Source organism: Balearica regulorum, chromosome Z (assembly GCF_011004875.1).
Source record: "Balearica regulorum gibbericeps isolate bBalReg1 chromosome Z, bBalReg1.pri, whole genome shotgun sequence".
Lineage (NCBI taxonomy): Eukaryota > Metazoa > Chordata > Aves > Gruiformes > Gruidae > Balearica > Balearica regulorum.
Window position 1 is genome coordinate 41,288,153 of NC_046220.1, and position 16,810 is coordinate 41,304,962.

At 36.2% G+C, this 16,810-nt stretch overlaps 1 protein-coding gene across 4 annotated transcripts in view; it reads right to left on the reverse strand.

The window, feature by feature from the left end:
- The window catches only part of AOPEP (aminopeptidase O (putative)), a 213,353-nt gene that overhangs the window by 87,486 nt on the left and 109,057 nt on the right, over window positions 1–16,810 (reverse strand). For all 4 annotated transcript variants that reach the window (XR_012833149.1, XM_075740903.1, XM_075740904.1 and 1 more), the window contains one exon: window positions 10,526–10,586. Coding sequence is in view for 3 of the 4 variants with exons in the window: in XM_075740903.1 (XP_075597018.1) it covers window positions 10,526–10,586 (61 nt within the window). In the remaining variant the exon portion in view is untranslated. The remainder of the gene's footprint in view (window positions 1–10,525; window positions 10,587–16,810) is intronic.

The following is a 16,810-nucleotide window of genomic DNA, read 5'->3' on the forward strand; positions in this document are numbered from 1 at the left end:
GCTCTTTTCAGATCAGCATGCGGTGTCTGATATTCTTCAGTGTAACACTCCTACGGAGACACTATGTTCAAGGCAAACTTGCCCTTCCTGAAAATATCTCTACCTCCACGGGACAAAAACCTGTTGAAACAATAACTTTGAGGATGTACTTTCAGTTCACTGCAACATGACTTTCAAATACTGTGTCAGGAATATTTTTTTCACAGGGGTAATAAAAATACATCCTTTGTATCCACATTAACAACCCTGCCTTGTGGAGACAGTTCCTAGGTAAAGACAAATCACTGTACTCACCTATTTAGTCCAAGATCAGATTCATAATCTGATAAAATATCTCAGACCACAGGATCTCTAAATAATATGCTTATAACTTATTACTAAATAATAGTATGTAACATATAATGATATATGATTTATGTATCATATTGCATTATATTAATCTATATTATAGTAATATTTTAAGACTATGCTAAAATGCTGGGGGTTTTTTCTGTCCTAATTTCACCAGGTACTCGTACTACTATACAAGTGCCTCTCTGTAGCAACTGGAAAAGTAGATCATTGTTTTTATATTTAGGACTTTTCTGCTGAGTATTTCCATGTGCTGTGAACTTTCAACACTGTCCAGACTGCAAATGACAGCACCTTCCGCTACAAGTAGCAAGATAATATTTAAAAGATCACAGAATCATAGAACCATAGAATCATTTAGGTTGGAAAAGACCTTTCAGATCATCGAGTCCAACCATTAACCTGCCACTGCCCAGTCCACCACTAAACCATGTCCCTAAGCACCACATCTACACGTCTTTTAAATACCTCCAGGGATGGTGACTCCACCACTTCCCTGGGCAGCCGGTCCCAATGCTTGACAACCCTTTCAGTGAACATAAAAGATACAACACTTTTTATTACAATCATGTATGGAAATAAGACCTCATATTTCAGGTTGGCCCTGCACTCTGTCAATTTAAAAGTAATTTGAATCCAGACATTTTGAACCCAGAGGACAAATACTAGGGTCAAGTTTCTTTGACATAAGAGAATCCTCTATAAAATTCACTTTGGCTCCATCCAGCACCAAGATCATGGTAGGCAGTGGATAGTTGCTGGCTGGCCAAACTACATAGGACTTTGAAAGCCCTTTGTTGTGGTTTTGTTTGTTTGTTTGTTCGGTGTGGGTTTTTGTTTTTGTTGTTGTTGGGTGTTTTTTTTTTAATTACAGAGAAAACCAAAGAAAAACATGCTTGAACATGGATACTGGACAGTCCTGCACCACTGATGTGACAAGCAGTGTTTTTCTTCCTTTTCCAATACAAAGAGACTCAAGGAAAATGAGGCACACTTTATTTCTTGAAGAAATAAAATACATCTTTCAGAGGTACTGACCTCTGAGTCTTACTGATCCCTTGAAGCAATCAAAAATCCTTCCAACAGCTCTACTAAAGAAACATATTCAAGGCAAAAATCCATTAGCCCTCTGGCCATGAAACACTGTTAGCCCATATGCTAAGGATAATAACCGTAAGCTGAACCATGACCTTTACTGCTCATTTTTCTATTTACCAATAGCTTTGTCAGCCAATAGACTTTTTAAACCTATCTTTCTCCAGACATCTTCTTTTTGGCATTTAAATTTCACTGTGGGCTGAGAAGTAAGTAGACAGAATAGTTAGAGCATCCTGGAAAAACATCCCTTTCTTATGGAGATGGCATGAGATTTAGAAGAATTACTTATTTCCTCCATGATTAAACAGAAAGTGAACATCATATACATCTTCAGTCTGACTATGAAGCACTGCTAAATGAAAAGAGGATGACTGAAGGTAATATAAACTGGGAAAGATCTTGACATTGCTTGTATCAACTTTTGTGGAAGACTGCAAACTGATGCAGATGGAACAACGACCATTACACAAATTTTGTTACCATCTGCTCTCTAGAAATACTTCAACAGCTCAGTATTTTCCAGAATGTGTGAAAAAAGCATTGGTCTCAAAAGCAAGAGCTTCCATCCCCAACTCCAGCCAGTTGGGAACTCAATGGCAGGATCTGAACCCTCAGGATCACTTTGCGTTTCTCACTGGACCACTGCATGTATCAGCAGGTCACAGTTGTTTGGGTCAGCATTATAGATGGCTACATGGACTTCAGATACATGGTTTGTGTTTATGCACGTACATGAAATACATCTTCCCCACACATTCATTCCTTCCAATCACAAACATGTCTTTCTAAAAGCCTAGAAAACAGGGAAATTTTCCAGGAAGTAAAATATGTGTTTCTTTTAAAAACCCTAGACCACCATGGAGGGAAGGTAGCAACTTGTTCCTGTCACATACAATTTTCACTTCAGCTTCATGCCCAAGTTGCTATCTTCCTGCACTAAAATGTTCTCAAATATCATTTCCTAAAGTAACATTTGACTTATTATTATTTCATATCCTGTGTCCAATGCACTAAAACTACTTATAAGAGACTCCAAACGAGAAATTTCAGCCATTTCAAAGGCTACTTTTTCCTAATTAATATAAAAAATGTTTTCTTGCAAGGTAGCAGAAAAAGTATTTTAAACCTCTATGGATTGTTTCCATTGGGTAAAGAAAACAATGGGCAGGCTAAAAATTAATTGGTTGCTAACTTCTGTGCTTTTCTTAGGATATTTTTACAAGCAATGGATTAAAACCAATGTTTATTGCTGTGCAAGCCCAGCTGTGTCCTTATTAAGCAAGTCTCAGTTCAACATTTCTTGTAAAAGAGGACCTGTCCTCCCTCTCTTTGCTATGTTTCCACCCCCTCCACTTGTAGGTGGGAGAGTGGGAGCTTGGGAATGCGAACTTGATCCAGCATTGATCAGCCAGGCAGCAAACTCTTATTGTTCTTTAGATACCAAACATAACTCCTTTCTAGTAGGGATAAGCTCAGTCATTCTGCACATAACACAGCTTTTTGTGTTCAGCAATGCAATTAATAGGAAAAGGGAACCAGAACGACTGCTTGAGATTTATTAAAAGAGATCCTAATGAACAAACACGTGGAATCCAGTCCATAATTATTTCAGAACTTGAACACTTGTTTCAAACACACTTCACTTCTTGAACAAGCTATTACTTATGCAGATTTACCATACTATCTACTACCGTACATCTGAGCTGGACACATCCAATACTGAAAGGCAGCCTGAAGAAAAACAGAAAGACATTTGTGAAAATCTTGACTGGAGGGGGAAGCCAATGTCAATGTTTTAGTGGGTCATTAAACTAAATCCAGTGAAGTACCCTCCTCAGCCTTAATGCAGACTCACAATCCTAGCTGAGAACTCAAAAGCATTTTTTTCTGAATTATTGAATTAATGGCTAAATTAAGACTCCTAAACCTCTGGTTTAAACTTCACTTTTAGAAATTAGAACAGCAGAGGCACTGAAATGTTATGGCCAACACTTTAAAACCTAACATTTAACAATGAACATCTACATTCAACCTATACAACAAGTTACTCAGTGCTACGTAGGTGTCTAAACTCAGGCAAGCATTTTTTCCAATTTTAGAACGTGATCACACAATAATTTGTAGCAATGCTATTCTGATCTTGACTGCCTGTGGTTTTCTCCTAAAATCAGCAATCACTTTCTATGCAGAAGAAACTTACCCCAAAACTATAACGATACTCTAAGCCATGCCTGAAGTCTGAAAAAAATTTGGGTCCTTACTGACATTTAATGATGTATCATTTTATATAAGCAATTTTCTTGAATTTTTGAACTATTCAACAAACAAAAATATACCACTGTTGTGTCTTGTTCATTGTATCTTAAGTACAATTTATAGGAAGAGCTAAATAAACTACAAGGCCATTTTATGCCAATAACCTTCTTTAGATCAACACAGGGTCTATTTAAATAATAACAGACCTTACAACTTATTTAATAGTTTGCCTCAAATAAAATATCAAATTCTCTATATAAGTTGGTCTATCTAGAAAGACTTTAAGATGGATAGTCTTTATCCAAACCATCTTTCAAATAGTTAACCACATAGAGAGAAAGTCTGTCTGTACAATCTGTCTTGATTTGTTTCTCTTTATGATTCATCTGACATTTATGCATGCTACAGTACTATACAGGTTGCTGATTACAATTTTGTATTTTCCAAAATCTCATCTTCTCTTCTAAGAAAATCAGATGCAATGTTGAAAGTATAACTGCTAATTTCAGAAAAAAACCACAGCACTAATGATTCGTATTCAAAAACTTTTTTCTGATTGTGCCTGTTATCATTAGACAATCCATTAATCAATTTATATTGTTGATCTATGTTCATTTAAATTTTTAAGGACTTTGGAAAGATCTTTTCATCTTCCAGTCTGCAAGCTTGCTAATATCAAAACAATACCATTTTTCTTGAGGGGAAGTGCCTATTCTTCAAAGTACGCTTTCCATGTACAAGAATAAGTGTTTATCTCAAAGTAGCAGTTAAGCTTTCTTCTGATTATTTCTCAAATATCAACTCATTAGAATTCAACTGTCAATCAGTTATATTCTCTGCACTGATGTTAAAATACACACAAAAGTCTCCATGTTCAGATTTAAAAAAAATCAAAGGGTAAGTAGCAAACTTTGGTATTTAAGCAGCAGCATGTTATTCTTGTGACTAATACTTAATACCAACTTTTAAATTAATCTAAAAGAGTCACTGTTAAACTTTATAAAATAAGTAAGAACATTATACCTCTTCATAGTCCCTTCCCAATTTTTCTCCAAATCACAAGCTTGAATGAGATTTTCATACTTAACAGGTCATTCTCACTGCCAGTGCCTACAAATTTACTGTATCTCAACAAACCATACGGATTTCGTTTACCTTCGTAACGTTGCCATCCATGAATATGCACTTATTATGTACATCCAGACAGAAAAATTGCAAGATAAGGCATGACGCAATGACAAGAAATATCAATTGTTAACCAGCGCAAGCCTTAAGTTACACCCTGACCCCACAAGAGCAATTTTTCTGCTGAAAAAAATTCTAGTACCCTCTGTAAAATGTGGGTGAACAACTGTTAAAGATAATTCAAAAGTTTAATAAGAGTATTCTTTAAAAAGTATTTGAATGTGGTTAGTTTGTTAGTAACTGACCATAACTGCTACCCTGTGATGCATTCTTTTGTAGAGCTATCCCTTCATCTGTATTTTTGTCTTAGTAAAAGGAAACAGGAAATCTATACAGTTTTTAACTGGGGCAAAAGCCAGGAACCTTCTTAACAACAAGCTGCTTTATCAGAAATCATATTAAGTACTTCAACTGCTTCTGTAACATCCTCCTAAAATTTATGAAACCACAAAAATACATTACTTGCATTAATTCAGAACTTTACAAATTATATTTCAGTTCAAATCTTTTAATAGTTTTGCTTTGAGTTTCCTTTCCAATCCATTTCTTCTTCAAGTAGGGTAATCCAAGAGCCAGTCGTATACACACAAAACCAGAAATACTGTGAATAAATAAATATTCACCACTGGAAGATTTCTTTGTATTTCCAGAAATGTAGATGATTTACAAATAACATTAGCAGATGCAGCTTAAACTAATGCTTTACCACAGTAACAAAAAGCAGTGCAGAGAGGAAAAAATATGAATTCTTTTTAAATGACAAAATTCTTAGTATTCTAACAGGAGACTGTACTCCAATGTTCATTCCAAATTAGAAAGCAGAGTAGTATTTTTGCAATACACATTATAAGCTGTACATACTCTAAAATACCTTTTGGCAGTACCTACTTTAATCAGGAAATCCTGTTTAAGGTAGAAGAGTGGATAAGAATTAAGCTTTAATGGGAGGATAAAGTAGCAAAAGAGACTAGGAGAAGGATACAGCAGTGGTATCACCTCTTGCAATTTTTTATAATTTTGAGGGGATGTTTGATGTGTTTATCCTAGTGCCTGGAATTATGTGATCAAATAAGACTTGTAGATTACACTGAAGGATCTGTTGGAAACTAAAAATCATGAAGGTGCAGGCCAACTAGTCTTTTTTTTTTTTTCTTTTCTCCCCCATTTTTTTAACTCAAGGATTAATCTGGAGATCATTTTCATTACACAAGGTACCAAATGAAATACACACCCAGGGGACATTCAAGATAGCAAATTTACCAGTAATTAATAGTATGTTATGAAACAATGCAGTTTCAGAAGCAAAAGAAAAGGTGGTGAAACTGGAATGAGTTTAAAAAATACTTGTAGTAGTTTATGATATGCAGAGACTACCTAATGTTTATTGGTCTACTTCTCAATTAAACAGTGTGCAACACAGTTCAACACGGGGAAAGATTTTAAGCATATTTTAAAAAGGTTAATTATCCAGGGTAGAATAAGAAATTCTGGTAAGAGTAAGTGGGCAATATTACACAAAGACAAATCTGTGCAGAAATGAGAAAATCTTCCTCAAGAAACATATGGTCTTTTAGTCTTAAACTCTAATGAAACATTACACAGACTGAAAGACACAATAGAAACTGTACTTAAGAGAACAAACCATCATCAGCAAGGATGAAGTGGACTTAAGTGATTTCATAGGTGTTTTTCAGCTCTAAATGCTGTTTTGTTCTTCTGATTTTACTCTTTGCCAGCTTAATGTGTTGACTAAAGTTAGTGGTGTTAAGTCTTCACTACTTGCACATGATGAAAAGATGCTATAATCCCCTGGTGAGTCACCTCTGAGACAGAAGTACACGCTGAAGGTTGCTTGATTTGATAAAAGATATTTTCAACAACGCGATATGCTTCACCTTATTTAACACCACCATGATGATTCCCAGAAAAAAATCGTCATGAAAGTTTGTATTTCAGATATGCTTGCTTTTCATCTCTTATGTTCCTTGTTGTTTTGTGTGTGAGAAAACCTTCCTGCACAGCAAGCCTGAAGACAATCACTGTGCTGTGGCACTCTTCCATGTAAGAAAGAGTTGGCCAGGCATTACCACACACCATTTTTTACAAGATTAACCTTTAATGCTTTAGAAAATGCCATATTTGGAAGTGTAACTTGGCATGCAGAATTATTTTTTCATGGCAACAGACTAAATTCTGTTTTTATTTATCAGTATGAGTTCCTTAAGTTAAGTTACTCTTGATTACTGGTGGTATATACATGAGCCTGGAAACTGGCCAATATTTAGAAAAGACCAAATGACTTTTCCAAGAATGAAATGGTAACAGAAATTGACAAATATTCAAGTTTCAACAGTTATAAGTTGCAAGTATAAAGGGGAATATATATGCAGTTCCCTGGACAGAGCTGGAGATTGGATTTGGGATGGCAGATGTGACAAAGCACAGGTAAAGGAGTACAGGTTCTTCAGTTAGATGGATGCTATGACATCTGCCTGTAAAGAATACAAAATGCTAATTCCTCTGCTGGAAGGAAGATGGTAAGTAACATTCCTTCAGCAGTCTGGGGAATGGAAAGTATTTACCCTCATCCATCTTTTGCACGAGTACCCTTCCAGTGTTCTTAAGCTAGACACTGTTGTGAAGACAGTGAACTGAGGGGTGGGCTAACAACTCTGTTTTTAAGTGACCATGTTGTTATCAAATTTTAGAGAGTGCCAGTTGTGTACAGGTGACAAATTTGGATAAAGAAAATTCTTTAAAACACTTTTGTAGCTAATGCTGTAAATGAACTACAAGTGGTGCATTTTCTTTATAGTCAACAGATGATGTGAATTTCCAGAGCAAAACCCACCAAAACATAGAAATAAAAGATGCCACAAAAACAACCACAGCCACTATAAAATATAAAAATCCTTATACGGAAGAGATATAAAAGAAGCATATTCTGACTTGATTTTCAGAACAGACAGCATGATGTGTATTTGTGAATCCCATTACAGAGGATAGTCTCTCCAGTAACTAAGTTTCCTCTCCAAATGCAGTGAAGTCTTACATAGTATTAGTAAATTTAAAATGTTTAAATACTCAATCAAGTTATTTCTCACAGGTATCTACTAAACCACTAAGAAATGCATTTTGTCCCTCTAAGAGTAGGTGCTGCAGGATTAAGAGTGACTTTAAGTATTATGCTACAGGGCTCTACAGTGCAGTCAGTAAAATAAGGGTGATAAGCAGCTGCTTTTCAGATAGGTGGTCAACTGCAATGGATGCCCTGTACCACACACTGCTCACGCTGCCTGGCTGGCTAGCTCAGCTGTAGGACTTCGCCGAAAAGAGCTGACAGAAACTCTCCTCTACACACACCCCAGTCTACTCACCTGGCAGCCCACATGAGAGAGAATAAATCAGTTCTGCGGCATTCCTGGCCTGCTACCGATGAGGCAGGTAGTTCACCTGCTTGTAAGAAGGGGGTTTATGTGCCTTCACATACATTCATCATGTTAGCCAGGTTAATAGTCTGCTGAAATAATCTAAACACTTTTTAAGGGGGTGCCCCTGCACAGCACACGAGTAGATGTATAGTTCTGTAGTCAGTAAATACAGTTATATTTAGATTATAGACACTAACGTATTGAGAGCTACTAAGCAATCTCTACAGTCTTGATTTCAGGAATAAGGGCTCCCCAAATGATTTAATAAAGCACAAAGGAAACAAGGTTTCCTATTCACTGAATGACAACAACTCCAGTACTTTCAATAAAGTGGAAACTAGTTCCCACAAGAGCCTGAGAAATGCTGAAGGCAAGAAGGGTAAATCATCAAAATGGTTATTGAGGGAAGAGAGAGACAGAGGCAAGAGGTCAGCACGCTGATTCTCAGAAGCAACATACTAAATCAGCACCATTCCTGTTGAAGTTGTTTTTACAAAACAGCCAAACTATCAGGGAAATCTCTTTGGTCTTAAAAATTTACAATGATTTACAAGCCTGCTGGATGTGCAAATATCTTTGCTACACATTTTGCTTACACAACCAATAGATACTTGCTGGGTATAATGAAACTACTCAGTATTCATTCTGAACAACTTACGGTGCAAACTCAGGAAAACAGAGTTCAGTTTTCACATTAACCAAAACCATTTTCAATTCTTTAGTCTGCTCCTATCTGCCTTATTTGTGATTTTAGAGTTGATTCTGGGACACTAATAAGGTGCATCCTCAAAGAGATACATATAAGTAAAATGCCAGAAAACTCTTTTATTTCAGACAGCCAGTTCAGCATCTTACAACTACAGCTGTGCAACATCACTTTCTCCCCTACACTTGAAGCAGCTGTTGTACAATGTATTGAATTTTCAGGAACAAAACTTTGATCAAAACATAGCATTAAAATCAAGGTCCTTTTTCAAGAAATGACTGAACATCAAGATGCATAATGATACTTACTGTCCCTTCCTTTCCTCCATTCCAATTAAAGCTAATTTTATTTTCATTAACTTTACAGCAAAAAACAAACTCCACTTTGATTTTATAGCCTCTTCAAATAGTAGTCTTTGAACATTCTGATCTCAGGGCAAAACTTCCCAAAGAGCCTTCTATGGCATACAGAGAACAGTGGACACGCACACCTCTAAAGCTGTAAGGGCAGACCTCAACCTCAGTGTTTGGGTACAGCTCAGGTTCAGCCACCGCTGCTGCTTATCACTTTGAGCTCTCCAGCTATTTTGACAATTCTACCTGCAAACATGCTCACCGCTCAGAGACGCAGTCATGCTGCCTAAGTACCTTCACTTTTGCCCATACAAACCAGGATTTACAATCCTAACTCTTAAAAGCTGGGGGTTTTAAGATGCAAATGCAAAGTTGAAACAAATGCAAGAACTGGGTAAGATAAAACCCAAGCAACCTAGGGGATGCCAGCTTACAAGAAATCAGTTCGAAATTGAGCCCCAAGTGTATAATAAAAACATACTTTGCATAAAACTGGTTTTGAGGAAGATTTATACAGAGATGTCTTTCTTCTGCTAATCCCAGTCTTGGACCAAACCAAGTAATTAAAGCCTTCACATAGCACAGACACAACTAAGCATTTTCAGTTCACAGAATTTAAAATGTTAATATTAAAAGCAGCTTTTAGTATTTAAAGCAGAAAATAATGCTCAGCCTCAACTGCAACAGAGCTGGAACACGAAATATATTACCCATGCAACAGATCATTGAGCAAGTCACAATATTCACAAAATATCAAAGTACAAATAATTAAACATTTAGTTACTACTATCAGTATGGCTTTCAAGTAATTCATATACTGACAACTGTGAACAATGCTCCTTACATTTAGTAGAGTCCACCACTATACTGTAAAGCATACTTCCATGCAACTACAATATTAAGCAAGAGGCTAAGTTTTGTAAAATTTGGCCTTTGGCAGGTTTGTTGAGACGATGGTAGAAGCAAGATTCTGCAACCGACAAAAGCTAAACCCACATAAAGATGTGGAAAGCAAGCAGTCATCATCAAAACTGTCTATTTAAAACCATACCTGTTAGAACTTTGGGTAATGATTTAAATAATATGCAATGTAATGAGAAATGCAGGATGCTAGAAAGAACTAGGAACTGGTATTTTGTATTTACCTTGGGTATTCCAGAAGTGTCAAGCCAATTCTGGAAGATACTTTCTACAGTTAATCCAGCTCTTTAAAAAAAAAAAAAAAAAAAAAATTAGAAGACACACACAAAATTACCAATTTTTCCAAAGGAAAATTAACCCTTTAGAAGCTGAACAAACCCCTGAATTCCCAGTATTCCCCGGTTGTACTGCAGTGGTATTACATTCTTTTTTTTTAATAAATAATACCATCAGAGGTGATATGAACAAATTAAAACAAGATCATTTTTTGTGTGCTTAAAAGTCAAATGGTAAATTCAGTGTTTATAAGGATTGACAGAGATGATGTAAGATGGTAAACTGCATTTATGAAACATGTAAAGTGTGAACAGGTGCTCTACTTCTTGTTGAATGGATTTTTGTTTTTCTTATAGAAAAAAAATCACAGGCAAGTAAATTTAGCTGGAGACATTCAAAACCAGTATTTTATTACAGAAGCAGCCTAAATGTAAAGATAAAATATCAAAGTAAATGGAATCAAATATAAAATTCCTTAAACTTTTGGGTTTAAAAGGCACTGATGGATATTAATCCTCAAAGTTACCAAGTATCTAATATATTTAAGTTTCATCTTTTCTGCACTTTCTTTATATCCTGATAACATTCACAGTGAAGTCACAGAATAGTCTGGAGCCCCAACAAAAGGAAATAGTTTGTCATGATCAAGCTGTGTGGGACTAAAATAACCACATGCATAAGTATTTGCAAATTCAGAAATTATATATCCCCTTTAACTTCTGTAAGCAACTGCTGTTGCATTTACTTAAACTCTGGTTGAAGTCTTCCCAACTTGCAGAGAAGCTAATTTTAAAAAATAAAATTAAAAAATCACACTGTCCATGCAGTGTGCCAATATTGAAAAAGGAACTTGAGTAAGCCTTCAATGAATGTAAATATTCTGAGAAGCAGAATAGATGTGCATGGTCCTGTGCATGATAATGCCCTGGCAAGACACGTTGTAATACTTGCAGCTACCTTTATGTGTATAATGTAAACCCATAACCAACAAAGCATTCATGAAAAGAACAGCCATTTAGAAGCCCTGAAGCAGGAAGGCAAGCAACCCAATATAATTTTTATTTTAATTACATGACAAAGAAGCCTTTTTTTCTCCCCTACCCCTGACAAAGCTGCACTCAAAATTCTGACCCTAAAGGATGTTTATTTATGGACTGTATCAGTGACTAAGAAGGATTTGTAATGAATACATCAGTCATTTTTACTGAACAATTTTTAAACACCTTTAAATATTAACTTTCGCTATGCCAATGGGAGAGAGATCAATCATTGTTATGCCTGACATGCAAATGGGAAAACTGAGGCTTAGAGAGCTTACGGAGTCCAAAAGCAGTCAAGCAATATGTTAGTGGATCGCCCTTGAACACATTCCTAGAGTAAAAATTTCTGTGTGTTTAGTGATCATAGTTACTACATTTTTTTAACTTGGCTAGTTTTATTTGGAATGACCAAAGATTTAAATTATTGATATTAATACCTGTAACAGCAGCACTTTTCCAGACATGGCTTATATCCTGAGCTTGTTATTCTTATCTTTGTTGAATCCAAGATGAAAAATTTACCCTCTGTCTCCAAGCAGAACTGTGTTAGCATTCCTTTGAGGTAGAATTAGCAGCCACAAACTCCACTCTACACCCTTCTGTTGGGAGATCTGCCATCCCTACTCACACTGAGCAGTATTATGAAGGAGGATCCATTAAATGAGCAGGTCTACCTAACAGGATTAAATTCTGCCAATGTGAATTAGGGGTGGGAGAATCTGATCAAAACAGACAGTCAGCTGCCTTCTCATTGAGCAATTGTTCCATGGCATATGCAAAAAAAAAGCAATTTGGTCATAATAAGCTGATCTAACATACACAGGAATTTTGTAACAAAGGCAAAAAACAGACACTAAGTGTCTTAAACATAAGAAAGTCTTGCTTTACAAATGCTGCCCTATGTCATTCAGCTACTAAGATATGCTTGCATAGACAGGCTACAGAATCATACTGAAAATCAGAAGAAGCTACAGAATAAAGAAAAAGAACATTCAGATTACAATGACAATAAAGCCATTTATACATGCTTTCATTTTCTATTAATAGTTTTCTTCAGTTTTTGATCAGTCATATCTCAAGGTGCAGGCCAAGGAGGCTTAATGCGGAAAAAGCAGCAGTCTATTCGCTGCTGGTAATATATTTTGATAGTTCATGCAACTTAGGTCTAAACTTTACTTCAACAATGTCTTTAGAAGTAATAGATGACATATCAGCCTGAGGTGACTTAAAAGGTCCCAGAAGGGAGAGTAATTCCCATAGAGACAAAGATATCTTCCTAATCACTAAATCTGAAGTGTCAAAATATCTCTTGTAATATTGGGAGATCGTAGACTGTCAAAAAAAAAAAAAATTCCCTCTGATCATGTGGTTCAAATAATTGCAGCAGTCATGCAGACGCATTTCTACATGGCCAGCATTCTGAATTTTCAGGAAATTACTATTCTGCAAGTCTGATTACTATGGAAATCGATTTTCTACATATAACTGAGCATATACACCATGCTTATAATGGGGTAGTGTTCTAGGTTCAAATGAACTATTAAATATCCAGATTTGCGCAGCTTTTTGTCATACTTTATTTGCGCAAATTTATTAAATTTAGAGCATTTGACTGGCAGATAATTACCTTTACCTTACTACAGTGCTCTAAAAATTGGTGTCTAATCTAAGTTAGTTAGCTGAGTCCCTTCCACAGGGAATGGAGAGAAAGAGAAGTATCTGCAGGCAGTCAGCAAGTTCACCTTCCTCGGGATAATATGACGTTTCTTCTTGAGTTCTTATTTCTGTCTGGTTGCTACAGAAAGCACATACAGGACTAGCTTAAAACTGAACACTCAGATTTTATATAGTCGAAGTTAGATCAGTTGGATCATATCATTTATTCTGTCTCAAGCAGCATAATCAGAATAACAATTTTTGTTTGTTATTGCCTTAATCAAAACCGTTATAGCTTAGTATTCCAATGCTAAGGCAGAGCTAGCAGTGAGGGGAAAATACTCTTATTTGGGCATTTAATTTGTCTTATCTAGGGCAGGGATAAGAAACACAGTCTCACAATGCCAATTTGTCCTTTTTTTTCCCCCTGAAAATAAGCTTAATTTAAAGTGCAAGATTTCCTCAGGGAAAAAAAAAAAAAACCTATGCAAAACAATAACAGTACATTTGCTATGTAGTGCCTTTTTTTAATATACCCTCTATTTCTTTCAAAGCTAACAACAGCTCATTTCAAAGCACTGACTTTGAAATGAGTTTATGACACTGAGGGGCATTGCACTGTTCTGACATCACACTAATCCAGGCAGAAACCCCACTAGTAAGTTGCTCGGCCTCTCCTGAAACTTTGATCTTTTTTCTCAAGGGCACAGACAACAACATTGCTACTTCTCTGCCTGCAGCACCCTCCATTTCAGCTAAACACCTGTCGTGACCATATGCAGTCTTCTTTCTTTGTACTTTCACACACCTTTTTTTTTTTTTCCAACTTAGGACATTTTTGTTGGCACCCATCAAAAAAAGCAACTTGCTTTAGAATTTTACAGGCATTCACTATTTTTATTCTAAATATATCGGTAATATGCAGACTATTGCAAAGATCTACTCAGAATGTGTTGAGAGTCAATACTGAAGAGCTGTGAAGTCCTTGGGAAGGTTTCCACTAACTTGCTGGGCTTTGGATCAAGCCCACAATATAGATCACAAACAGATTGCTATTTCAAAACAAATGTCCTAGAGAAAGGACAAAGGCCCTGATATTTATAGAGGCTGCAGTTCAGTAAAGCATCCATATTCAGAAAGGGCACTTACCCTGCTTATGTTGCAGTTAAGCTTCTGTAAAGACTTAAACCTGGTGTGTGTGTGTGATCTCCTGAGTGGCCGCCTGGTTAAGGCACTGTATTGGACTGTGGGATCTGGGTTCAATTGATTAGCGCTATAGCAGAGCTCTTACAAGGCTGGGCAGGTTCTTCAATTGCTTTGTACTACAGTTCCCTACTGTAAAATGAGAATGCTAGTACATCCATTATCCTATCCCTTGTCTATTTGTTTAGACAATAAGCAGATCAGCCTGGGAATGATCTCCTAACATGCATACATACTGTTCCTGGCTAGATTGAAAGCTTCAGAGCAGGCTCTGTAAAATACTAGCATTAATAATAATTTGAAAATTAGCATTATAAAAGATGTCTCTATATCAAGTTTTCGTTGCAGAAGGCCAGAAGGCACTCCACAAACTTTAATGTAAAGCCACTTAATTCCTCAGTCAAGGAGGAAAAAACACTTTTAGAATAAGATGTCGTAGCAAATAAATAGTGTACATGAAAGTGTGCAACTTTTTTTTTTTTTTTAAGGAAGATAAAAAGTCTATATCCAACTGAAAATACTTCAACAAGCATATTTGCTTCATCTGGATATATACATTCATGCACCTCAATCATTTTCAAAGTAAGCCATTCCAGCTAAATATGGAGGCATAGTTAGAGCAAATCAAAGACTAGTGACTGATTAGTGATTCTGTCAACTAGCCATAGGTTCCTGCAGATAAGATTTCCTTTGCTTTTTGTCCAGTGCATACATTTTAGTTTACCAAAACAATGGAGGAATCAAAAACACTGGAAAAAATCTTTCCCAATGATTTGCTCTGGGAGTTAGGTGCCTACCAGCTGTTTTTCTCAACAAAATCACCACATTCATGACAATGTAAGTAATGAAGCAAGCAAGTATGAGAGAAAGAGACATATACCTGTATAGCTGAGTAGTTTGAAATTACAGAATTATTTTAACATTGATTTAGTACTTAATTGACAATTTATGGAGACATCCAAGGAATGTGGTTAGTAAGCCTGAGTTATTAACAGTACAGAGTTGTAACATAAGCATTCCTTTGTCTATTGTGTATAATTAAAATCACAGCTCTATTAGTACACTTATTTATTTTATTGAATGAAATGAAGTAAAAAATACCACCAGAAAACCCCAAAGAACAGAACTGACCTGCTCAAAAAAATCTGCAGTTGCAAAGAGCACAAGCAGCTGAAACTGATTTATCTGGGGCTGGTGACACTCACCCTCTGTTACAGGGCCTTAAAAACATCGAGTCTTTGCATGGCTCACATGCTGGACAGATGTGGAAAGGATCAATTTACACCAAAGACTATGGGTGTAAGCCTTGAGGAGAACAGAGCCACTGGGAGTTTTATCAAATCTAGTGCACTGTGATATACAGACACATAAGAGGGGTTTTGTTGTTGTTTGGTTTAGTTTGTTGGGTTTTTTTAATGTAGTGAAGTTTCAAATTATATATGAGGAAATAAGATGCCTCAGTTACAGGTGAAATGTATTGTAGATTTTCTACAGAAAGGGTAAGATAATGTGAGGCTATAGCCAGTGTATGTTATATTTTAAAAGGCTTTGAAAACAGAGAAGGATAATGATAGGTATTTGTTTGTCTTCCTTGCCATTAGCCCTTCACACAGAGAAATAATCCGCCTTAAAGGCAAGTCAGGAAACTCTAAAGGACCAGAAAGTACTGCTAGGTCTGTCTGATGTCAGTATTCAGCTGCCGTCCAGAAACGGGAGGATCTTGCCTTGGAGAATGGATTCCTACAGCTAACATGCCATTTAAATTGAGTCAGAGCAGGAAGTGAAGTAGCCCTATAAACCAGGCATATAATCCTCCTCCTCTGAGTACAGGAGGCAGCAAAAATCAGTGACTACCACTTAAGAAGTTATGTCTGTGTCTTGGAACTGCTCATTGCTGGGAATGCACTAAAAAATCTCCTGTAACTAAACCCAAAAAGAATTAAGTACTGGAAGGGTGAGAATCTTTTAGATATAGTCTGCTGTATCCAATAGCAGAAAACTAATACTGCGTTACACCAATGTAATAATTACAGAAAATTTCCATGCTGTTGTACGATTGCTTTCTGCCAATGTTAATCCTGTTCTCATTACAAAATTCTCCAATAAGCCAAATTCTACTCCTAGTTACACTAGTTTGCCTCTGTTGCCACAGCTAAAGGTAGGATATGGCTTGATTCCCTACTACTAATTTCTCTTTTCTTCTTTTTTTTTTTTTTAATATGATTTAAGTCCAGCCTCCATTACAAACTTCACTATATTAGAGTGCTTAATATTTTTCAAGTAAGAAGCATTTAGTTTTAACATTAAAATTGTCCTTGGTAGAATTGTACAAGT